Below are 26735 nucleotides of genomic sequence, written 5' to 3' on the forward strand. Positions count from 1 at the left end.
CATTTAAAAAGTACGTGCTGTAACACTTTTCATTTAATCTACACAAACTCACTTCTGAATGTTACAATAAAACAAGAACTGACAACATTATTCAGTCAGTCTCTGTAGTGGACACTTTGATTACATATATAATCGCCCTCTTTCCTAACAGAACCCTCAATGTGTCCACCAGATGCTTCAGAAAAAGCTGATCCCAACCGCAGTGCCAGCAGCTCAATAAGCAGTCATGGAAATCCTGTTCCCCTGGTCAATGACTGCCTTCAACAGGAGTATGTCTTAAAAAGTCTAGCCAATTAGACATGAAGAGAGGTCTGATGAAATAACTTCTGGGAAACGTTTCCTTTGATGTTAGAAAAAAAGACATAAGTAAAAAGAAAAGATTACTTGTCTGGTACTGGCATTGTCATGAATTGTCATGCCTAGAGCTACTCTGTGACAATGAGGGAAAGCAGCCTGCAGATGAAGTTAATGTGCTGAGGTGATGGAACAGAAAGAACCTGGGTCTTTGGTGATGTTGTGAAGCCACAAGTAACTAATCCTGAAGGCACTTACCTACAGCTTTTTTGTTGTCAGACATAACTAACTCTTTTTTTTTTTTTTTGAGGAAGATTAGCCCTGAGCCAACATCTGCGGCCAACCCTCCCCTTTTTGCTGAGGAAGACTGGCCCTGAGCTAACATCCGTGCGCATCTTCCTCTACTTTATATGTGGGTCGCCTGCCACAGCATGGCTTGCCAAGCGGTGCCATGGGATCCAAACCGGCGACCCCCAGGCAGCCAAAGCAGAATATGCGCACTTAACCACTGCGCCACCAGGCCGGCCCCATAACTAATTCTTTATTGTTAAAGCCAGTTGACTCAGGGTTTCTCTTACTTGCAGCTGAAAATCCTTTTATGGTCCCTTATATAAATACCTTATCAAAAATTCATTTGTGGGCTCAGGCCAAAAAACAGTCTCCCTTCTCCTAATACCTGTTTCCTTCTACTTGAAAATCGGAACTATATAATTCCTAATGTTTCTCTTTTTGCCCTGGTAGTTAGAAAGCTCAGGGCTAAATTTCACATTCAGATGGCACAGATTTCCCCAATCAAGGATTCTTGTTTAAATTCCTTCAATCCTGTGTTAATAGTTTTTGGTCACAATAAGCAGATGCTTTTCTTATGCATTGCCTCAAATCCTCTTATGGCCACTAGACTGAATACCATAAGTAACTAACTAAATGTTGCATATTAGCAATACACACAAAGTGCCATGAAAGACCAGAGAAAGAGGCAATTAATTCTTCCTGAGAGCCTGGAAAGAAATCTCATAGGTAGGTATTCGCCAAGCAGAGCAAGGCTGAGGGCATGACATACCAAGAAGAAGAAGTGTTAGGAGTCAAGCCACATGTATAAAAGGGTATGGCACATTTGGGAAATGAGGAGTAATCCAGGGAGAAAAGAGAAAAGGCCAGTAACATAAACTTAGGGTCAGCATAGAATAGTGCCCCATCAACTTTATTCTGTAGGAAACTGGCCTTTTAATTTTAAGAAATGGGGCAGAATGGATCAGAAGGGGAAAACTGATGAAAAAGGGTCCTCAAGGAGGTTGCTGAGACCTACAAAAGTTAGGATAATATACAGGTGATAACGTCAGAATCAGGGAACCATGGGTTTTTCTGCTATTCTCTATTCCATTCTAAAGAGCCATCTGGTAAATCAATGTATTAAGTGAAGGAAAAAAAAATGCTATTAAAAGCCTAAATTTTACTTTTTTCTCAAATAAAAGTAACTTCCTTTATGGCTGGTATGCTTTACACTGTCTAGCTACCGAAACCACAATTTATGAGTCTTTTTCTAATAAATTTTAGTGCCTCTAAGCCTCCTAAAATGCTGGCTAAATCCTTTCTTCCTTTTTACTTCCCAAACTTCGGCAAACGGTCATCAATTTCTTTTTCTCAACGTGCCTACTAACAAAATATTTAGGAAAAAAAGGGAAACAGTCTAGTTAAAGACAAGCAGAGGCAAATCTCTAGCCTTATTAACATATTTTCCTGGTTTAATGAAACAAGAACTCTACTAACTAAAACACAAACATAAAAAGAAACCCAGATTTGTAAACTTTCAAAATGGGTCTCTTCTTTCTTCTAAATGGATTCATTTTCTATACCATTTTAATATCAGCCAACTGTTGACTATCTATTTGTCTTGGAACATAAACTTTCCTAAGTAAAATAAAAACTGAGATCATCATAAGAGTAAATAAAAACCCATTTCCATCTTTTCCCAAACAAAATCTTACATTAAAATTTTTAAGTGCCTATAAGAATATAGTTATGAGGATATATCAAAGTGCAAAAATTAGCATAGGGTGTTAGGTGTAAGCATGAGTAGTTTTTTAAATTATGTGTCTGTGTGCGTGTGTGTCATATGTCACCCAAACTACAAATACCTGTCAACCTCCTTCAGCCACATCCACCTGTCATCAATTCCTGCCAATCCTCCTGCCAAAATCCACCTCAAAATCCTGTCAATACTCATCAAGAGTAGAACAGCTATGTAAAGGGTTTCCATATCTGCCACGCCGCAGGTTATCAATTTTTAGAGTGCATATGAATCATGCAGGGTTCCTGTTTACAATGCAAGTTCTATCGTCCTCCTTCCAAAGATCCTGATATAATGGGTCCAGACGGGGGAAGGGAAATCTGCATTTTTAACAAAGCATCCCGGGTTGTTCAGCTGGTGTAAGACCACTGGCTGTGAACCTCTCTACCCCTACCAGTCATTCTCCACAATGCACGGAGGTGATCTCTCTGAAGAATAAATCTGATCACTTCCATGCTTTAATATTGCCAATGGATCTCCAATGACTACACAAAATAGTCGAAAATCCTCTGCATTTCACACAGATTACTTTACTAGTTGGCTCCAAACTGGGCCCCATTTCCCCTTCTAGGCTGTGAGCCCTAGAGCCTAAGCTGCTTCTTCACACAGCACAATGCCTGGCACAAACAAGTCTGAACAAAGTGATGATCTGTCTACAAGGCTTCTTTATTGTGGTTAATTTGTCAACTCAACTGGACCACAGGCTGCCCAAATATTTGGTTATATATTATTCTAAGTGTTTCTTGATGAGATTAACAGTTGAATCTGTACACCGAGTAAAGCAGATTGCTCTCCCCAGTGTGGGTGAGCCGCGATCAATCAGTTGAAGGCCTGAATAGAACAAAAAGACTAAAAGAATTCACTCTCTCTGCCTGACTGTCTTCTAGCTGGAACACTAGTCTTCTCCTGCCTTCTGACTCAGACTTGGACTAGAACTTACACCACTGGCTCGCCTGCTTTTCAGGCATTTGGAGTTGGACTAGAACTATACCATTGGCTCTCCTAAGTCCCTAGCTTGCCAACTACAGATCTTGGGAATTCTCAGCTTCCACACTGCGTGAGTCAATTCTTCATAGTGAATCTCTTTATATATATATACATATGTCTCCTAATGGGTTTGTTTCTCTGGAGAACTCTCATATACCACTTATGCAGGTGGAAAAAACAGTTTTCTTCCTTTGTTCTAATTCATTCTATACTGAGAATCAATAGGAATTCAGCAGAACTGGAAAGATTAACTTTCTTTGAGTAAATTGTTTCAATAAACAGGAAGGGGAAATTGAAGGCTAAGCTAGCTACATAGTAAATATTTTATGTCTTTCAAATGGACTTTTCCAAAAGCCTATTCATACCCTACATTCTCACAGACTTTAATTTACAGAACTCTATGTAATCTGCAGAATCACAGAATAGGAAGATTTATCAGAAATCTAGTCTAACCCTTCTTAGACACTGAGACTCAAAAAGTTAGGTAAATGGTTTCTCCACCGTGCTTCCACAGGCCAAATACCACCCCAGGGTAAAAATTAATTGCCAAACAATTCTGGGGAGGAAAAGCAAACAGTGGTCACATGTTCCAGCTACCTGTGCATCCTAACTCTCGAGTCCGGGCCTTTCTAGTCTGGATCCCTATAATGGTCCCCTAGTCAGTCAGTTTCCTTATGCCCAACATTTTCCTCTTCCAAACCGAAACCTTTTTCATGACTGACCCTGGCTTACTGAATAAGAAGATCCTGGCTCTAATCTTGACTCTTCCACTAATTTGCTGTGTCACTGCACTTTTCTGAGCCTGTGTATCCTGATCTTTAAAATAATGAAACTGCACTAACTTCTAAACTTTATTTTTAACAACTTCCTGACTCTCATCCCTTCCAGTTAAACCACACTATAATTACGTTCTTCTTCCTATATCTTAACTCTACCCCTCCCTGAAGACTGTAACAAACAGTGCCTTTTCTTTCTCTGCTTTTCTTTTAAAGCACAGTCTGTAATTTTACTGTTTTGTGTGCTTTGTTCAAAGCATAGTAACTGCCTTTACTCATTATTAGTGTTTTCACTGTGCTATTAGACATGCCCCTCCCCTAACTAAATTATACACTCCAAAGAGAAGGACAAAGAACATTTGAATATATCCTAAGCATTTCACAAATAGTTGTAAACTTTTTCACATATTATGCATAAAAACAATATTCACAGTCATGTGCCATAAACCCTATGTTAACTTAAAAAAATTGCCTACATCCAGGAATGGTATATTTTTGATCTGTAATCACCAAAGTAGTTTGAGGTTTTTACCTCACCTGAATTCTTATGTTCTCGAAAGCTAAGTTACATGCCAGATGCATTTTGTTTATATATGTTTAGTAAGATCTGACAACATGTATCTGCTTTCCATATTTTTCAACAAAATATGATTCAAAGGGCAATCTCTCCCATTTGCTATAAATGGTTTTATAAAGAACAAAGAAAACAAGCTCAATATATTATTGAGGAAAAGTCAAGCAGTCTGGAATCTCATGAAGCCTTACTTATCATTATATGAAACATGTGCTTTATCAATACAGGCATATCTTGTTTTATTGCACTTCTTTACTGCTCTTCACAGATACTGCATGTTTTACAAAACCTTCCACAGCAAAAAGATTATGACTCACTAAAGGCTCAGATGATAGTTAGTATTTTTCAGCAATAAAGAATTTTTTAATTAAGGTATGTACATTTTTTTTAGACATAATGCTATTGCATATTTAATAGACTACGGTAAAGTGTAAATATAACTTCTACATGCACTGGAAAATCAAAAAGTTCATGTGACTTGCTTTATTACAATATTCACTTTATTGCGGTGGTCTCGAACCGAACGCACACTATCTCCAAGGTATGCCTGTAGTAATAACAAGAGGAAAAGTGTAACAATTCTACTAACTACAAAAGGATACAATGATTAATAAAAAAATAAAATTTCAAATTAATAGTTATATAAGATTATCAGCATTTCTGATAATATGATTTTAACTATTCTCCCACAAATAAAATTTGAACTATTCTCTTTTGGAACTAGTCAAGTACCAACATGGCCCTCTAATATTTTAAAGGTGCCAGTGATACTTCAACTAGGCAAATACAAATACAGGATGCTTACTCATCCCCTTTTCCCCATCATTTGCCTGAAAGGCAGGGGAACTTCATTGAAAAAAAAAGAACATATTCAAAACATCTTAAAAAAAGAATTTATATGCTAAAATACTTGGATTTTTTTCAAAAACCTAATGTCAAATCATAAAATGATTAGCCCAAAGAAGCCCAATTCAGAATTTCACTATAACAAAAATAAAGCTGATCTTCAGATCCAACAATAAATATCATAAGGAAAATAACAAAATTTTTTCTTTATAAAAGACAAAATGAAAAAGGTGCCTTACTGTGCTTATATGGTGATAGTGAACAAAAATCATGCAGATATATTTAACTACCCCTCCAAGTCCAACTGAAATCAATTAAGTGACCACCTACTCTTTGTAAGTTCCTGTTTCAGGATCTTCCGTCATGACATCGTGTAGGCCCTCCACTGAGATGTTTATAATCCCACAGAATTTATCCTGGATAACACTAGAAAAAAAGAAGGGCAAAACAAGTTAAACTGAAGCATTTCAACAGGTAATTCCTTTTTTCCCCCTAATTATCCTCTTGAACATAAAGAGAATTTTCAGTTCTAAAACACAAAAAAAACTTTCAAAATATATTTCTTAAAAACGGAATTCTACCTTTGCATATAACATTAAAATTTTCTCTTTCACTAGCTTATTAGTGTGTTTAAATACTAAAAGCATAAGATTAAATAGGAAAGAGATACTTTAATATTCTTCAATTTATTATAATAGTCTTGTTAATTTTATAACTAAAAAGATAAAGATACAAAAATGTTGCAGATTAAAAATCTCCACTCTTCTAAAGACACTGTCAAGAAAAAGAAAAGAAGTCATAGAAAAAATATTTGTAAAACATATATCTGACAAAGGACTTGGATCCAGAATATAAAAAGAACTCTGAAAACTGAAACTCTGAAAAAAAAAAGACAGACAACACAATTTAAAAATGGGCAAAAATTTGAACAGACATTTCTCCAAAAAAGATATACAGAGGGCATACAAGTACCTGAAAAGATGTTCAATATCATTAGCTATCATAGAAATGCAAATTAACCCACAAGATTTTAATTAAAAGTAAAAGTAAGAAGACTGACAATACCAAGTGCTGACAAGAATGAGAAACAACAGGACTTCTCATACATTGCTGGTAAGAATAAAAAACGGCATACGCATTTTGGAAAACACATTGGCAGTTTTTATAAACTTAAACACCCTCCACACAACTAAGCAATCCCATTCCCAGGTATTTACCCAAAACCAAAACAAGTATTCTCAGATTTGTATGTGAATATTTATCGTAGCTTTATTCATACTAACCCAAAACTGCAAATGGCCCAAATGTCTATGAACTAGTGAATGGATAAACAAATTGTGGGACACTTAGTCAATGGAATAGTAGTCAACAATAAAAAGAAACAAACTAGAAATACATGCAACAACTTGGATAGATGTCAAAAACATTATGCTAAGAGAAATACAACAGACTAAAAAACGCTACATGTTGTGTAACTCGATTTATGTGACTTTCTTGAAAGGCAAAATTATTTGATCAGTGGTCAGTGGTTGCTAGGCAAAGGGACACGAGGGAACTTTTTGGGATGATGGAAATGTTCTTTATGTTGAGTATGGTAGTGGGCACACATTGTGTACATTTGCCAAAAGTGTACACTTAAAAGAGGTTTTACTCTATGTAAACTATACCTTAATAAACCTGACTTTTAAAAGTGGAAGTACACAACCACTCAATTTTGTGGGTATTTCTGACTCATTAACTGGCACTTGTCTAAAGTCAGAGCCTCCTGCATCTGGTCGGTGTTAAAGAAGCCCTGGCAAATTATTATTTCCTAATTCTCATCACTGGCCCCTAGAGACTTGATCATTCTACCTTCACTTGGGATCTTAGAATTTTCAAGTTAACTCATCTTTTATTAATCGCATTAGGATAGATGCTCCTCCTAAATAAAGAAATCCCAATTTTGATATAAACATTTTTCATTTCACAATGCTACATGGAACCCAACTGATTCTATTTGTATCCTTATTACTGAGGGCTTCAAGGAGGCAAATGGGTACTTTCTATTCCAGTCTCTTAAACTTTATTCTTTCTCCTTAATTTAAGAACTTTCAAGGGCTATCAAGAGCCTCGGCATCCTCTGCTAAACCCACCTTTTCAAAATTATATTGCATTACTCTTCTTTTCACTGCTTTCAGGCAGTTAAGTCATCACTTCCCAAACATAATGTTCCTGACTCCACCATTTATCTGCTTACCGTCTTCGTGCTCCTCACAATGTCCTCCCTCCTTTTTCTACTTCACCTTAATTCATGTTTCACAAAGGCTTCCCTGACCATGTTCTAAATCCACTGGAATTGAGCACTCTGTCCTTTGAATTTCCAGTAACATAAAGCCTCCGCACTATTCATTTGGCATGCAACTCTTGTGGCATCTTTTATCTTACTTTCTCCTAATGTCCTTTAACTTTTCATGCCTGCTCTCCCTAAAAGTAGCTTGAAGCACAGCCCAAGTGTTATGTTTACTTTTTTTTATGCTCCATAGGGTAATATTATACATTCTGTGAACACTTAATAAATAATCATGGGAATTAATGACCCAAAAGCTTGAGAACTGCCCTCCCTCAATTTCTTTTTACAATATTTACTTCTTTTTTAAATTACAAGTATGGACAGCAGAGTTGTAGATAATATATTACAACTTCTTACACTAGACATGAGGCAGAAAATACAACAGAAAGTGGCTGTGTTGGAATCTATTTCTGAAACACTCATTTTAGAAAATGCAAGGAAAGTTTAACATCAAGGATGAAAAAGGAGAATGAAAGTAAAACTGAAGGGAAAAAATTGTTAGTAACCTGAACGTTTTCTTCCTTTTCACTTGTCACAAACACTCTTCCTTTTATTTTACATACTTCGTTGATATACTAATTTATTCCCATAGACACAGGTCACAAATACTCTACAGAAGGAAACCAGGCTTCTTAAACATCTGCTTGTTTTGTTCTTCAAGCCTAAGTGATGTTACACATGCACAAACATTAAATAAACAGGTTGGGCACAAACAGCTGTACTAAGTGAAGACCAGCTGATCATTTAAAACAATTCCACATAGATTTCAGTAAACTTTTCTTCCTCAGTCAAACGTACATTAGTAAAACAGTAGTTTTTAATCTTGTCTTAGTATTTCCTAGAAGTATGGCATTTTAAGGTATTTTCCGAGTATATAAAAGTATCTGTCCAGAGAGTAGGTGAATTGCAGAAACTTCATGCAGTGAGTTTTCCTTGCTTTAGAAAACTGTGTACTAAAGGGAAAAAAAAAAATCAATTTCTCTTCCTTATGTTCATTCACCCAATTCAAAAAACCCTGCCGGTTTAACATTATTTCTGTCCTTTTATATTATTATGAATCCAACCACAGGCATTCAGATAACTAAATGCCCTTAGAAAGATGAAGCAAACTTTTTAATCCTTAAAGGCACAAATAAACGAAATATTCTAATATTCATCTGATTAGCCCAAACAATAAATACTAGACTCAATGTGAACGGGACTCTGTTTTCTTTCTACTTGTCCATTTTTTATGAGTAATTTTCTAATGAGCATTTTGCACTTCCATTTTTTAGACAGCTGATCCATCATCTAGACCATGTGCCTTAAATTACTTCTCTATAAGCAATGGATTTACATATTTACATCATCTTCATCCTCTTGGACCTAGGAGGAAAATAGGGACACAGAAACACAGAAAAAATTTTTGATTACCTTTTCTCAATGGTTTTATAATCTAAAATTGATGATTTAACAGTTTTTCATTGTAGCAGGCCCAAGAAAGAAATGAATCAGAACCTTACTCACTTTAGAATTTTTTTCTGATCTAACCAGGCCACAATTACACTACTGATACACCACACCTAATTAATATTTGAAGTCACTGTTGCATTATTATATCTTAAATATAGAAGGTCAGTGAAGTTAGGGTAATTTAAGAAATAAATTTTTAAGTACAAAAAGCCACAATAAAATATTCTATTAACTATCCGTCTCTGCTTATATCGTTTAACAGGATTAAGCAAAGAACAGCAATTTACTGAAAGAAAAAGGCAAAAGAAAGACTGGTTTATCAGTCTTATTCCAGAATTTCTACTACACCAGAGGCTACAAAAATGGTGACATTTACACTAAAATTAGAGAACCCCCCCCCCCGCCAGATATTTTCCAGGACCTAGGCTGCAAATATTTTGTCACTTAAATGGAAAGACACCTCCTTTCTACACAGTAATTCTCTGCATGGTCATGGACAAGTGTATTAATAAATCTAGTTTCCCCTGACAAATACTGGCCAGGAAATAGGATAAAAAATTCATGAAAGCAATCGATAAAGGTATTTTAAAATGAAAGTTGACTGTTTTACACCTAACAATGATCTTTACAAAGGCTTTTATGTTATAAAGCAATCCCCCAATTAACTATTTTTTGAGAGCACATACATAGGCAAAAAGAAAAAAAGCCATTATCTTTACAATAAGAAGTAACTATAATTCTCTATGTATATATAATGGGATGAGAAGAAACTGCCACCTTATGTGATTTTCAAGAGAAAGACTATGCTTTAAGAAACACTGCCTAATGAAAACAATGCCTAAACACACTAAGCTTCCATAAAAAGATGATGATCATGATTGGTAGAGAACTGTTTAGAAAAGACATTAGCATGAAAAAACTCCATCAATGCTTGTTTTGGATACTTACAGAAGTCAATTGACAGATTGGTTCCTATTTTTTAACAAGAGATATAAAAGAATTTAATAGAAATTTGGTAATTATGGGGTTGGGGGTATGACATCACCATTGTAAATGTTGGACAGTGCTGAAAACAAAGCTATACAATAAATAATTACAACGTATTCATGAATATACACCTTCAGGATAAAAGAAAAAAAGCCAACTGTGCTGATATAATTAAAGTTATACGAAAAGGTACTTGTGGCTTAGAGTTAAATTCCTGTACTGTATGTCACATAGCTCAGACAGAAATGATAATGTGCTCCAGAAAACAGTGTTACATGATTAAAAGGGGATTTTGGTAATGATGAAGACACAATCACAATGAAGATGTCAAAGATTTATCTGAAGCATTTGAATAAAACTGTATCATGATATAAGAGGAAAAAATCTAAGTAACATTTTACTTTATTTTTAAAATGTACACAGGTAATTAAACTAACAGCTTAACAGACATTTGACTATTTTGTTACAGCTCTAGAAGTATAATATATTCAAGCTGGCCAGAAAACCTTACACAGGTTTTTCTTATAGGGAAAATGAGTGGCCACGTTATATTTAGACCTGCCTTGCACAGGCTCACTGTCAAATTCCTCCTAAATCCTGCTAGCACACACCACAACCTCTCTCTGAACTCCAGAACTCTAAGTACATCTGCATCCTTCTTATCCACTCTCGGCAGTCTCATAAGCACCTCAAACCGAAGACATCCAACACCAAATTTTCGAGTGCCTCCCCAACAAAAACAAAGAAATCAAAATAAAACAGAAAATCAAAACCAGGCTCTCTTCCTGTTGTCCTTATCCAGAAAGAGCAATTCCATCTACCCAGTGACTCAAGCCAGAAACCTGGGATTCAGTCTTGACCTCTCTTCTCATTTACTCTTCCAACACCCAATTCATCATCAAATTCTGCCATACTTATCTCTGAAATTTTTCTTTTGTTTCTACCTGTCTATATTCCTACTATGAACACTGCGCTACAAGTCACTCTGTCTCCAGTTTGAACTACTGGGTAACTTCCCAAATGGGCCGCTTCCACTCTTGACTTCCTGTAATCCATTCTCCACAGAGCTGACCAGATCACTCTTTCGCAAAATCTGATCACGTCTGCCTTGCTTTAAAGCAAGGGTCTAACCTTTCAATAACTTCCCATTACACTTAGAAATCCAAACTCCTTATCATAGTGTACTGAGCCCCATTTGACCTGACTCCTGCCTACCTCTCCCTGAACGCATCTAACCTTTCATACTACTTTCCAGCTATAGCAGCCTTCTTTCTGACACTTTCCAGCCTCAACGTTTTAACTGTGAGATCCCATGTGCTAGGAATTCTACTGCGCAAATTTATCTGGTTAGCTGTATTTACAAAAAGAGTAACTGTAAGTGGGTGTGGTCCCGATTCTAGAAGACTGGAAGACAGTGTTTAGAGGCTTTCACAGGTGAGAAGCATATAATTGAAGATAAGCGATTCTGAAAGCCAAAACACGAAGAAACTGCACTAGAACATAAAAAATTCTGCTCCATGGTACCTAAAGCAAAATACAAAGAAAATTTCAACTCATGTATTAAGGGTAGAATTAAGGCTGGTAAAATTATCATACAAAGCTATCTGGCAAAAAGTAAGAAGATTTTTCAAAGCCAATGATCCAAAGTAAGAATAGGCAAGGGTTTCTGTACATGTACTAGGAACTCAAGAGGTCCAAGAAGACACGGAGATAAAAGGAAAAGAGAAGACAACGTATATGCAAGGTTTCTACACTATTCAGGATCATAAAACTACTTCCTACTAAAAGATCGTGCCCTCTACTATATCACATGATGCCTCGAAAGAGTCAGGAGCAATGAAACAAGGCACATCTGGGTCAGCGGCAGGCATAATACACATTTCTCACATTTGTGCTGCTTTTCCCAGGATATTTCTCTTTTAACCCACAGGGCTTCCTACTTGAAAAGCGGCCAGCCACAAGAGCCTACCAACTTCAGTAGTGACGACTAGAGGTAGAGGGCACTTTTTTTTTTTTTTACAACTATGCTTGATACAATACAATACTGGAAAAAAAATGGGCCTACTACCTTGTTACTCTTGTTCCATAACTGTGAAATCATTGAGAAACTAAATAATAAACAGTTTGAGAAAACTGATGCATATCCCTCCCCACTCACCTATGGGCTTATCAGTAAGGCCAGTAACAGAAAAGAAAAACATAAGTTTTAATGAGAAAACAAAATGAGTGTTCTCAGGAGAAAAAAAATTAAGTTACTATTCAGTGGGAGATGGGTATAAATAAAGTCTAATTGGTAAATAGAACAGCCTTGTTTTATTTCACATACCCCATTCTCTTTCCTCTTGATCCACAGCAACACATCATGTTACAGGTCCATACACACATTTTCTAGTCTGTGGCTAAGTAAGAGAAAAAAGTAAAGGAGTGGGATCCTTCTAACAAGGAAAAACAAGAAGTCCAACAGGACATGAGCAAGTGCATGTGGGACCAATCTGGCAGGAAGGCCTAGCATTAAAGCCGTTTTTCAGAACCTTGTAAAACAGTCCTTTGGTTTTTTTCTCCCATTTTTTCAACCCTTAAAAACAAATATGGCATATATTACTGTCACTGTTGTAGTGTGGGTAAGATAACTGAATAAAAAATGCCCCAATTACACATAGGTCCCCCTCCATCTCAAAGCTTAAACACTTGGGTGTTAACATAACTCCTAAGTTCAAGAAATGTCCCCGTATGTTTGAATCTTCTATTTCTCGACCTGAGTGGTAGTAACACAGGTGTGTCTACTTCTGTATGTGGTTTATATGTACATCAATAAAAGTTTTAAAAAACGGGTGTGTGTTGTTTAAGGGAAAATATTTGCCATGTGTTAACACTAGTATAGGTAAGATCTGATTCAATTCTACTACTACTTAGAGGGTCCCTAAAAATAAAATATACAAGACAATCGGAAAGAAGAGAATAAGAATCTATCCAACTGTTGCTGACTCAAGACACAGGTGGCCACAGGGCAGAGTGGATCAACAAAGTAACCCTGGAATGTTATGTATGAGAAAGTTGAGGACCCTACTAAGAGTAAAAAGTTGACGGAGAACAAAGAGATATCCAGAGATCCTCTTTCCCTACTACTAATAATTCCACACAATTCTCTCAATCTCCCACAATGTCCACCCTGACCTCTCCCCACCACTTAGCCTTCAGCTATCAAAACACTGGAAACCCCCACGTCCAGAAAACCGTGAGACACCTTTGTCTTCCTTTACCCCAGGCTCCATCGCCTGTGACCTTCTTCAATTTCCTGCTCCCTCCTGTTGAAGTCTCTGTCCCATACCATTGAAGCCCTCAACAACAATCTGACACCAAACATCTCTACTCCACCACCAGGAAGGGACTGAGAGTAAGTTCCCAGTTAGCCCAGAAGTGAGAGACATGTTTCTGAAATTCCACACTGGGATTCTAAATGTATTTAAAAGTTATGATGTTATAAATAAATGGTAGTTGAGTTCTATACTTCTCATTTATTATGGGGGGGGGGGTACTTTTTCGGTATGTCCTAGAACTTTAACCACCTTTTATAAAACCCAATGAAACAAATGGATCTGTATCTAAAACTATCTTTCTGAAATACCACTATTTTAAGTTGGAGCCTATCTATTTTTGAGTGCTCTAATCAAGAACCTTTAGTAAATGGTAGAGAAATACAGAAATCTTAAGAAGAGTAAGCTTCCTTAGCTATCTTAATTTAGAAGATTACTTGGTTTTAACTTTGTTTTGTTTAAGGTAGGGCTGCTCAAAAATATGAAACAAATACAGAAATTATAGCTTAAAATTTCTATGCACATTACTTCAAAACAGTTTTATGGTAAGTAAATTTTTAAACTGTGCAAGTATCAACCCATAGTGAAATGTGAGTTGGCTAACATTTTTAAAAGGAATGACTGCTGACAAAAATTGGAATGAGCACTTAATGAACACTACTCTGTACAACTATAGCTCCATATATAAACTGATACTAATAAGATTAAAGTTTTCTAGTTGGGCCTAAATCAATTCAAAGTTATACATAAAGACATAAAAAAAATTTGATAGACTTTCCAAAGTACGTTCTTTGAACTGGGGGGAATTTTGTTTTAAGATCAAGATAAACACTTTGTTATATGGATTTTTTCCCCACTTCAAATGGCCAGCTACACTGCTTCTGAATATCTTTAAGAGGATGTGGTTTAGGTGGTGGGGAAGGAGGGCATGGAGGGATTTTCAACTTTTAAATTTCTGTATTGTTTGAATTCTTTTTTCCAATGAATGTATACTGTTTTTTTTTTTGCTGAGGAAGATTTGCCCTGAGCTAACATCTGTTGCCAATATTCCTCCTTTTTGCTTGAGGAAGATTAGTTCTGAGGTAACATCTGTGCCAAGCATCCTCTACTTTGTATGTGGGTCACTGCCACAGCATGGCTGACGAGTGCTGTAGGTCCATGCCAGAGATCCAAACTCACAAAGCTGGGCCACTGAAGCAGAACGCACCAAACTCAACCACTACACCATGGCACCAGCCCCATGAATACATACTTTTAATAATTAAAGAAAAAACTTAATATGAGTTGTAGGGGTTGAGAGAACACAACAAAGAAAGAAGTATATTATTAAAAATGTGTTAAGGGGCTGGCCCTTGTGGCATTGTAGTTAAGTTCGGCACTCTCCACTTCAGCAGCCTGGGTTCGGATACTGGGTGCAGATCTACACCACTCATTGGTCACACTGTGGTGGCGACCCACATACAAAGCAGAGTAAGATTAGCACAGATGTTAGCTCAGGGTGAATCTTCCTCAGGAAAAAAAAAAAATGTCTTAAAAAGTGAAACACATATCACACACTCTTCCATAATTAAACAAGTAATTTATGTAAGAACAGCTTTATTTAAAAATATTTACATTTTCTACTAAACTCATATTCAGAGACAAAGCTTTAGGTGAGCCGGGGAAAAGCAGAACACTTAAAACTCCTGGAGAGGTGGAGCTTGCAGCTTTAGTTTCTCTGCAGTTTCTAGAATATCTTAAAACCACTACATGGCTCCTTTCTGCTTTTCTCTCAAATACCTTACAGAAGTGGTTCTCCAAGCATGGTCCCCAGAGCAGCAGCAGCAAATGTGTTAAACTGCAAACTCAGAGGCCTCACTCCAGACTTCCTGAATCAGGAACTCTAGAAGGGTGGGGGCAGCAATCTGTGTTCATCAGTCTGTTTGTTTTTAACGAAAGGCAGACTGCCACATGCAGCACCTCATCTGGATGTGTCTAGAGTCTCGGAACATTGACTACTCTACATTCTCCTACAAATGGACCTTGAGAGCCTATTTGGAGGTTCCAGCAGGGGAGCACAGGTATTAGTGTATACACTTGACCAAAGAATGGTCCTCCTCTACGGGGGAGGGTGGTCCTCTTCGAGGGAGCACACAGCTCTGGGAGGGATGCATATGGAGTGGGCAGGGAGGAAGGGCATGCTCACCTAGCCAGCCAGATCAACCAGGTCAACCCTGGTGATCAATGGGGTGACAAATGTCATAGCCAGATCACCCTCACACCCAGCAATCTGTGTTTTAACCAGGCTCCAAGGTGATTCTGAGTTTGAGAAGCACTGCTGTAAGGTATAATGGACAACGTAGCACCTTCTTAGAACTACTGGTTTTGCAATACAAACTTAGAAATTATCACTTGGTTTAAACACTCCCAGATTGTTTCAGGTTAATTTCACACAGATAGTATTAACGTTTAATAATAAATAGAAATTTGGGAGAAGAGGAGACATAATACAAACATGAAATACATGACGCTTAAGAGGAAAATTTTAATACCTATTTGTGGTTCAGGTCACTATTAACCGATTGAGTATGGGAACTTACTATATGCCTGATATTGTGCAGAGGGCTTCACAATTATAAATATATACTAATAGAGAAAAACATTACATCATTTCCATGGCTTCAATTATCATCTATCTATATTAAAGACTCTTAATTGGGGCTACTAACATCTCCTGGGTGCTCTTTCATCTTATTCTTCCTCACTTATCTGTCTCCCAAAATCATGGCCCAAATAGTTGTTATTACTAAGAGTGTATCATATACTTCCAGTGTACTGGGCAGATGAAAGGTTAAAAATTATTGACCTTTCCCAGGTAGATCGCTCTACTTATCTTCTGCTTGCTGGATATTTCTACTTGGAGAATCAATATGAACCTCAAATTCAATATATCTAAAGTCGAACTCATTATTTTGCCCCCACCCAGATCTTCAGTCCTCTTGCTTCCTTTGCTCAGTGAATGCAGCACAAAGCTGCCTAAGCCAAAACCTAACATCTTTGACTTCTCCCTCACCAGCCACCCCTCAGCCAACCATGAAGGCAATTCATCTTACTTCCAAAGTAGCTCTAGAATCCATCCATCCTCTCTGCCACTCCCTGGCCCAGGCCTCCAGCATCTCTCCCCTGGATTAGTGATGCAGATTCCTACCCAGTTAATGCTGCCTCTACTCTACTCTTGTTGTTCCTTCCAGAAAGAGTGTACTTTCTAAAGGGTAAATTTTACTATGTCACTCCATTGCTTACAATCCTTCCATGGCTCCCTGCTGCCCTAGGGAAAAACACGAAATATCCTTCATCATCTGATATCTCTCTCTAGCTGCAAATCTCACACTTCCAGTTGTACTGCATTTTACTTCCTGGAAAGTAGTATTCTTTGTCTTTCTTCAACCCTTCTGATATGACGTTACCTCTATCTATTACTCAGCTCTCTTCATTGGGCTAATTTCTATTTATCCATCACGACTCAGTTTCAGTGTTGCCTTTCTCATAAAGCTCTCTCTCACCTCCACATGCGTCTCCTCCTCTCGATCTCAAGCTCTACTGAGAAGAGGAACTGTGTCTATGTTATTCACAATTGTAACCCTAGCACCTAGGCAGCAGTGGAGCATGAAATTAGAAGCAAGGGCTCTGGAGTCAGAGAGACCTAAAAAGTGTCACAAGCTGTGTAAATTTGGGACAGTTTCTTAAAATCACTCTGCCTAGATTTCCTTACCTGTAAAATGGAGATAGTAGCACCTTAGGAGGCTTTTTAAGGACTAAATGTGATATGTGAAGTATTTAGCATAGTGCTTAGCACATAGAAATGGTAGCTATTAGGGGCTGGCCCCGTGGCCGAGTGGTTAAGTTCGCGCGCTCCACTGCAGGCGGCCCAGTGTTTCGTTGGTTCGAATCCTGGGAGCGGACATGGCACTGCTCATCAAACCACGCTGAGGCAGCGTCCCACATGCCACAACTAGAAGGACCCACAACGAAGAATATAGAACTATGTACCGGGGGGCTTTGGGGAGAAAAAGGAAAAAAATAAAATCTTAAAAAAAAAAAAAAGAAATGGTAGCTGTTATTATTACTTAATACAGTGCCTAACAAAATATCTGCTGAATGAATACAGTATTCAAAAGAATATTAAAAACATATATTTATTAATGCTAAGCTCGTATAATTCATTATATTTCCAAATAGAGTTTATAATTCTATAAGGAGGCTTCAGTTTTATGGATGTCCATGGCAGTGAAGTTTTCTTATAACCAATATTCAGTTGAATTATAAAGCAGAATGTTCAAAGAGAATGACCTGTGCCTCACTTTCAGGAACAATTTGTTTCTGAAGTCGAATCTGCTCCAAAGCAGGGCTTTCTAGAGAATATGGGGAAGTGTTACAAACTGAGGTAGTTACATTATACCTTGCTGACTGATAAAAGCTGTAGTATTCAAGTCTACTTTCCCCTGAGTTTTCCGGTGCCTTTAGTTTTTGTTTAAATTGAATGACTTTGTAGATCAAAAAAATGATTAAAACACAAGCTAAGATGAAAAATGCTAGCAAAATATCAAAAGCCTCATTCAACTTTTCAACTTCTTGTGTACAAATTAGAGATGTTTTCCCTGACACCGAAGCAGCATCGATCGGTAGAGCACTGTTTTTTCCCGAGTTCAAGTTAACAGAAGAAGTAAGCTGTATTTGCACAGGTAACACTGCAGTAGTCTCTAATGGATTACCAAAGGTACTCTCTTGAAAAAATCTACTGGCAGGTGAAGTACGAATTCGTTCCCAGAAAGTAACGCTCTCAGTATTTTCCAAATGTTTCCCATTTGCGGTTACTTTATGCCAGGCCATCATTAACGCAGTGGTCTTGTGATGAACATGAAGAGATTTTATAGCCCAGGCTCTGGACACATTTGTCGAAGAAGTAACACAATTTGTAAAGTCAGTCCACTTAATGTAATGCAATGCTCTGCCGCGCATGGATGGGGGATTCTGACAATAGATGTTTAGAGTAATGGCTGAAGATGCTAGCCAGTCGCGAAGGCCCAAGAGTTCGCAGTTACATTCCCAAGGATTAGAATTTGCCTGAAGATGAGTCAATGAAGACAATGGCTTAAGGACCCTTGGATGTAAGTCTGTAAGATTATTAAATGACAGATTAAGGATCTTCAAAGATGCTCCCATGTTTTCAAATGTATCATCATCAATGCTGATTATTCTGTTTCTATCTAACTTAAGGTAAATTAGATTTTTTAACAAGCTAAATGTATCAGAATTTAAATTTTCTAAATCATTATGACTTAAGATCAAATGTTTAAGATTATTAATTCCACTAAACCCATCCCTAGTAACATTTTTAATTCTTGAATTTTTCAGGATGAGATACTCCAAGTTGACAAGTCCTTTAAATGCAAAGGGATGTATTGCTTCAATATGGTTATGAGACAAAGAAAGTCTTTTAAGACTCTTAAGTACTTCAAAAGTATTTGAAGGTACTTTTGTTAAATTATTACCTTCTAGATACAAACTATCCAGGTTTCCAAGATGTTGAAAGCCTGAGTCTGATATCCTCAAAATTTTATTGTTGGATAAATCAAGCACCCGAAGAGCAATCATACCAACAAAGGTACCACTCCCAAGGACAGTGAGGCGATTCCTTCGTAGATTTAAGTACTGAACCGAAACTAGATCATTAAATACTCCTCTTGGAACAAAAGATACTTGATTAGACTGTAAATACAAATTACGAAGATTGGAAAGTCCCTCAAATATTCCAGGATCCAAGCGTTTTATAGCATTATTATTTAGATATAAAAAATAGAGATGCCTCAACTGAACAAAGGCTTTTGGATAAACATACACAATCTGAGAATTATCCAAATACAATGCTACAAGAGAATGAAGTCCTGTTAATCCACTTTCATTTATATGAGATATATTATTTCCAGTCAGATACAGAAAAACTGTACTTTCAGGAAAATTCTTAGGAATACTTGAAAGGCCTAAGTTACGGCAGTTAACTCGTCTCCCAGTGCAGAGCTGGCAAACAGAAGAACATCCAAGTATCTCTTTATGGAGTAATAATACAAGACAACAGGTAACAAGTAGAAACAGTCGTAGGCAAGGCAGAGAAAAATGTAATCCACACATAGCCCTGTTCTTGGTTTTCCTGTTCATATCAGAATTGGCTATAAAAAGAGAAGGTAAATAAATCATCAAAAAGTTCTTAAAATTAAAGTTTTATAATTCTAGAAGTTCTGTATTCTATTTTACTTTTATTAGGATCAGCCAATAATGTTAAATATCATAAGTCATACTATGGTGATAGCATAAAACAATGAGTTTGGAATATGTTCCAGGATTAACACCTCCAGGCCATTAACCCACTGTTCGACAAAATGATCATTCACATTTAATGAACTGCAAAATAAAATATTTCCTAAGTTAATTTAAAATATTACAACTGACTATAACAAAAGCGACAAACAATGATGTAAGGATGATAGTCTTTGGATACAGCATGTCCCTTTATCAACTTAAAGTCTAATAACAAACAACATTACTTATGAAAATACAAATTCATTACACAGCAATTAAACTCCCTTTAAACTACAGTTTTTCACAAAACCAATTATTTTTCATTTCAGCTAAAAATTCATATTTAAATAAATATTCTTACCAAGAACAGGAAATTCATATTATTAACAGTCGGCTGATTCAAGTACAGGTTTTCGTTCTAAATATGAAGAGCGACATTTCTAAACTCCATTTCTTTCTGTGGCACTGTTGACCTCCACCCCTCCACCTCTTTTTTAAAATTTTTTTTTAAGTCACAGTTTGCTCAGGAAACACCACTCTTCACATTGGTTCCTCCACAGTCAGTGTGTAAAACAGAGGTTGCCATGGATACAGGAAACTGAGAGACGGGAAGTAATTTTATCTGTGTTTCAAAAGTATTGTTGAAAGGAAATCTCAGGAACTTATTTTTTCAGAACGCAGTTAATTTGAGTTTTCCAATGCACATATCTAATTATTTCATAATTTTAAAAATAACTATTTTTTAAAAAGGAGACCTGAAAATTTTTAAATATTCAGAATGAACAAACTCTATGCATTAACAACAAATAGCTATTGAGTGGGAAAAGCAAGTTGAAATAAGATGTAAATAGAGTAATACAATTTTTGTGACTTTTTAAATGTATACAATATTTATATTGTTTTGAATACATATTAGGGACTTCAACTTCGTTTTATTCCTTAAAAAAAAAAGGTAGCAAAACCAAGAAGCAATGGTGAACACAAATGTTGTTACACTATATTCTGTACTCTCTTTTAATTCTTCAAAAAAATTTCGGGTAAAAAATATTAAATACTACCAATTAGCACCTTAATATATTAAGGTATACGCCTTGGGCTGTAAAATGATATAAAGTCGCATATCAAATTAATTACTGACAAAGTTATCTTTGGCAAGAAAAGTTGGGGAGAATGAACGAGGCCCTTTACTGGCTTTTCACCATATATACCTCTGAATTAGTTTGAATATTTTAAAACAAAAATGTATCTGTGTATAATGCAATATTTTAAGAATTTAAATAATTGGCTATATATTGTTTCTATTATATATTGCTTAGTCATTAATTTTCCAAAAAGCTGATTGCTTAGGCTTCCTAATTCTGACTTTTATTAATATTACTAACACCCTGATGATACACTTAAAATACCAGTAATAATATATATAATTGTATACTATAACTCCCTTTGATATTAAAGCAAGTTTATTTCATATCAAAACAATTATTTCAGATAATATGAATGATTTCCATACTAAATACTTGGCATAATATCCAGCACTTTTTTCCTATGACAACAAAAAATCAGAGGTACATACCAGATAACAGATCTTTGTCAAAATGCTTTACAATTCTCACAACTATCCTTTGTGGTTGGCTATTGTTATTGCTATTTTATGGACAAAGAAATTAGGAAACAACCAAAAAGACCAAATGACAGAGAAGTGACATGAATTAGAGGTAAAGATAGAACAAGAGCTGTTTATTTTTTTTTCCTTTTTCTCCCAAAGCCCCCCAGTACACAGTTGTGTATTTTCAGTTGTGGCATGGGGGGCACTGCCTCAGCATGGCTTGATGAGCAATGCCATGTCCACCCCCAGGATTCAAACTGGTGAAACCCTGGGCCGCCTAAGCGGAGCGCGCGAACTTAGCCACTTGGCCATAGGCCGGCCCGGAGATAGATTTCTCAAGTCCATTTTGGTGAGTATTTTCAATGAAATGCAAGGTGCAATGAAGTATGTCTCATGGATTTTTTCAAGTGCATCATACAACTTAAAGAGTTATGATGAGGGGCGGCCCCGTGGCCAAGTGGTTAAGTTCTCGAGCTCCACTTCAGTAGCCCAGGGTTTCGCCAGTTCAAATCCTGGGCGCGGACATGGCACCGCTCATCAGGCCACACTGAGGCAGCATCCCACATGCCACAACTAGGACCCCCAACTAAAAATACACAACTATGTACCGGGGGCTTTGGGGAAGAAAAGGAGAAATAAAATCTTACAAAAAAAAGAGTGATGATGGGGGGGGGGGGTGGTTCGGGACACCTGCCTCAAAATGTAGCACTTCAGCATACTGAATATTTTAAGCTGACAGAGTTTGAGAAAAGGACAGAAGTAGGAAGGTCACTCTGTGGCCTCCCCCACCCCCAGGCACAGCTCCACACCCTCTGCCCTTCTCCCCTGAAACATGTCATAAAATCCTCATGAGAGGTGCCCTCCCTAGGGAGGAAAGGACCATCCTTATCTCCAAAGACAAAGAGACTCCAAACAGACCTTGCAAAATTTCCTCCAGTTTACTACACTTTACCCTATATCTTTCCATGATTTTCCACTCTACATCAAATCTAGCATAAAAATACACAAGTTTAATGATTTCTTCAGGTCATCTCCTTATGAAGGCTCCTGGATCAGTAAAGCATAGTAAATTTGTATGCTTTCCTCCTGCTAATCTTGTCTTTGTCAGTTTAATTTTCAGACCCAGCCAGGTACTCTAAGAGAGTCATGGAAAACTTTTTCCTCTCCCACAGTTTGGAAAAAGTCAGAGAAATTATCCATTGAAACCAGAATAAAATTTAAAGAAAGAATAGGATTGAAACATTATTTAATTTTGCCCTCTGTTCCAGAAATATCCGAAGAAGACAAAAATATCTATTCTTATTAGATCTTAGAAGTAAAATTTCTAGAAAATTATATTAAGTAAAAGTGACAGAATAAAATGAATCTTGCATTTCTCATATTGTAAAAACTGAGGTAAAGTGTCCACAACAAACAATAAATCTAAATAATTCATCGTAGCTCTTAGGTTGATATCCAGGAAAATACCAATATCCAGAAAAACAAAGTTTAGCCTTTCTGTTCACCAAGGAGCTGCTGCTCTAAGATCCAAGTGATCACTAGTAGAGAAGACCATGCAAAGCAAAATCTCTGAAGAGCTGATGCAGGAATGGAACTCAGAGACCTCTTCATCTGACCTGCTATGATCACATCACTAATGAGCAGCAAAACTGGCCATTCAAGTTTCAGATTAGAATTCAAGTTTCCCAGCTTCCCACAGAACTTACTGGAAGGTACATTTCCTTGTGCTTTGGTTAAATACTATCATTTCACAGCAATTCACATTATTTAGGTAAGTTTAAATCTTTTCATGAGCTTTAAATCCTGTAACATTTTTAGTAAAATCTTCATATGATCTCCAGTGCATAATAATTCTCCCCAATCTGAATTCTGACACTTTGATTTTGCTCTGGAATAACATATCAAAATGGTTCCTCACACCCTCTTTCTGATTCCTACTAATTCTCATTAGAACTATTTCTGAATACTATACTCAGCCACCTCCTAAGTGGGCTTCCTTCCTCCCTTTTCTTTCCAGGAAATTGACTTGCTAAATTATTTTTTTCTCATTCTTCTCGCTGAACCTTCTTTTGTCTTTGTCTTCAAATAATCTCATCCTTCAGATATCAACACATATCTATTTTCTTTTCCATTCAGAAATTCCATTACAAGTATGAGAATGCTAAATAAGAGAACAACTATTCTATTACCATCTTTTAAATATATACCATCTATATTATTTAGATATATGGCATCTATGTATAAACCAATCAAGATGGGTTTACATATAAAGAATGAGACTGGCCTGGTGGCATAGTGGTTAAGTCTGTGCACTGTTTCGGTGGCCTGGGGTTTGCAGGTTCAGATCCTGGGTGCAAAACTATGCACCAACCAGCAAGCCATGCTGTGGTGGCAACCCACATAGAAAATAAAGGAAGACTGGCACACATGTTAGCTCAGCAACAAACTTCCTCAAGCAAAAACAGGAAGACTGGCAGCAGATGTTAGCTCAAGGTCAATCTTCCTCACCAAAGAGGGGATAAAACCCAGTTTACAATGACAGTTACTGATCTTACAGATCTTAAAAGTTACTTATGGACCTTAAAATGAAGAGAATGAAAATTTGAAATGAGGTCTACAATTAAAAATAGTCCAGTAACAATAAAAAACTATCATTCTGCTCAATGTAGGGAGAAATTTTAATGAAGAGTAGTAGCTCAATACAGATTGCTTATCAGTTGCAGAGAGAAAAAAAAAGTAACTACACAGTTGAGAAACTGGACAACACCTTAACCAGAATTAACATCATTAATGAGAAGAAGGTGGATACCATGTGCCACTTGAGACGATATTTCAAGGACACATCACTTATGTAATATTCCAACCAGGGATGCATAATCTGAATGTAATCATGAGGGAACATCAGACAAACCTCAAATGAGGACCATTCTATTTTGTTGAGAGAGAGGGATGAGGGAGGGAGGGAGGTAGAGAGAGACAAGGAGGGAGGGAGAAACAGAGAGAGAGAGAAGGACTGTATTCTTCAAAAATGTTAGCCAGAAGAAGACAGACTCAGGAAATGACATCACAGAGTGAACGAGACTACAAAGACACAATGTAACCACAGGCCCTTCAGGACCAGTCCAAACTGACCCCATCTTATCAACAGAGTAATTAAGAGTTGTGTTTCAGGAACAGAGACCCCTTGCCCAGTCAGGCCGGTTGAGGACCACCAACCCATCAACTGGGCCTGCACAAATGCCCCATAAATGACCCTTTTGACATCAGAGGGCTGAAAACTCCACCCTCAGAACATACTACCACGACCGTTTTGTGAACATGCATCCTACGAAGAGGCAAGCTCGCACAGATCATCAATTACCTCACTTCTCCTTACCTCTAATCATCTATCTCCACACTTCAGACTGCCCTGCTCTTCATCCCATAAATTTTGCCCCAAGCCCTGGACTGGGGAGACAGATCTGAGAGCTTATGCCTCCTGACTCCCTGAAGATCAATCTTGTAATAAAGCTGTATTCTTTTCTCGAAAGCTGATGACATAATAATTGGCTCTTTATGTGCATCAGGCTAGAGAACTACAATTTTGTGCTGTAACAGTAACAACTAAATGCAATACCTGATCCAAGAATGAAATATTTAGGAGTAAAAGGCCATGATCCATGCAACTTGTATGCAAATGGTTCTGAAAATGAAGTATCAGGTGTGTTGTGTGTGTGTATACACACACATCGAGAGAGAAAAAGAGAACACACTAACAACATCCGGGCTCCCATGCTCATGGGACTTAGAGACTACTCGGGGAGACAGTCATTTAAAAAGTACTAGAGATCCAAACGTGCTTCAATGGCATTCTCAAAGAGACAAAATTATAGTGAAGAGAACAGATCAGTGGTTGCCAGGAATTAGGGGTCAAGAGGAGGATGTGATTCCCAAGGTACATAGCACAAGGGAGTTTCCTCAGGTGATCAAGCTGGTTCTTCTATATTCTGATTGTGGTGATGTTCGCACAAAGAGGCTAATGCAGTAGACCAGGAAGAAGAACAAGATAGCTTATATTAAGATGGTGGAAGTGGAAACAGAGGAGACAGATTTGAGATATATTTAGAGGTCCAGTCAATGCCTTTGGTGATGGACTAAATGTGGGCAGTGAGAGATAATGGTGTCAAAGACAATTTCCAAGTTTCTGAAATGAATTAATTGGGTGTTCAGAAGTATCCAAGCCTGAGAGGAGCACAGTGCATTGGTTATCTCACCGCCATCAAATATATCCAATTCAATAACATTACTGACAGCCTACTATTTATCAGGCATTATGCTAGATTATAAGGATATTAAAGATACACAAAATCTGGCCCCCGATCTCAAGGAACTCAAGATATCCTGAGAGAGAATAAATGTTCAATCGAGATACTCATTATAACAATATCTTGACCATGCGGGATATTCTATAAGCAAGCAGCCTACGCTTGAAGTAGAGAAAAAAAAAGTGTACAACATTATCATCACATGTACACTATCAACATCACAGGTAAGATTTATTTACTGAGCATATACCACTTTGCAGGCATTGCCCTAAGTATTTTACATGTATTGATTCACTTAGTACACAAAACGATCCAACAGTTTAGCCCCATTTTACAGATGAGGAAAGAGACGGAGAAAGCTTAAGTACCTTGCTCAACGTTACACAGTGAATTTAAGAGCCAGGATTCAAATCTACCCAGTGTGGCTCCAGAGCCTGGACCCTTAAGTCCTTCACTATATCTCCTCAACACCTGAGCCTAATCTCCAAAAGCCCAGGAGGTATGACATATGAAGTATGCGTAGAAACAGATCAAGCAATCCACGATAACGGAAGAACGATTCGGTCAAAAAATTTCAAGGAGGGAGAAATCACTTTTAAGCAGAGAAATTGGAGTTGGACAAACAGAAAACTGGGAGATAAAGAATTATCAAAAGATGGCAAAGATTTCATGTGAGTCAACAAAACTGGGGCCTTTTTACCACCTCAAACGATATCCTTTTTCCAGTTTCCCTTCAACCTACAGTCTTTACTCCAAACACTTTTCTTTGATCTATAATAGACATGGGGCTTTAAGGGCTCTATCGCTGATGAATGTTAACAAGAGTAGCAAATGCTGCTGTCTGTTAAAATGATTATTTTAA

The 26735-nt window shown here is 37.2% G+C and overlaps 1 protein-coding gene across 3 annotated transcripts in view; it reads right to left on the reverse strand.

Moving 5' to 3' along the window:
• Window positions 1–26735, reverse strand: part of IPO11 (importin 11) — a 225219-nt gene that overhangs the window by 40132 nt on the left and 158352 nt on the right. The window contains exon 28 of one of the 3 annotated variants that reach the window (XM_046671978.1): window positions 5876–5971. In XM_046671978.1, coding sequence (XP_046527934.1) covers window positions 5876–5971 — 96 coding nt within the window. Of the gene's footprint in view, window positions 1–5875; window positions 5972–18612; window positions 18781–20566; window positions 20586–26735 lie in introns of those variants that run through there. The other 2 variants (XM_046671979.1, XM_046671980.1) reach the window with 2 other exon arrangements.

Source organism: Equus quagga, chromosome 9 (genome assembly GCF_021613505.1).
Source record: "Equus quagga isolate Etosha38 chromosome 9, UCLA_HA_Equagga_1.0, whole genome shotgun sequence".
In the NCBI taxonomy this organism is placed as follows: domain Eukaryota; kingdom Metazoa; phylum Chordata; class Mammalia; order Perissodactyla; family Equidae; genus Equus; species Equus quagga.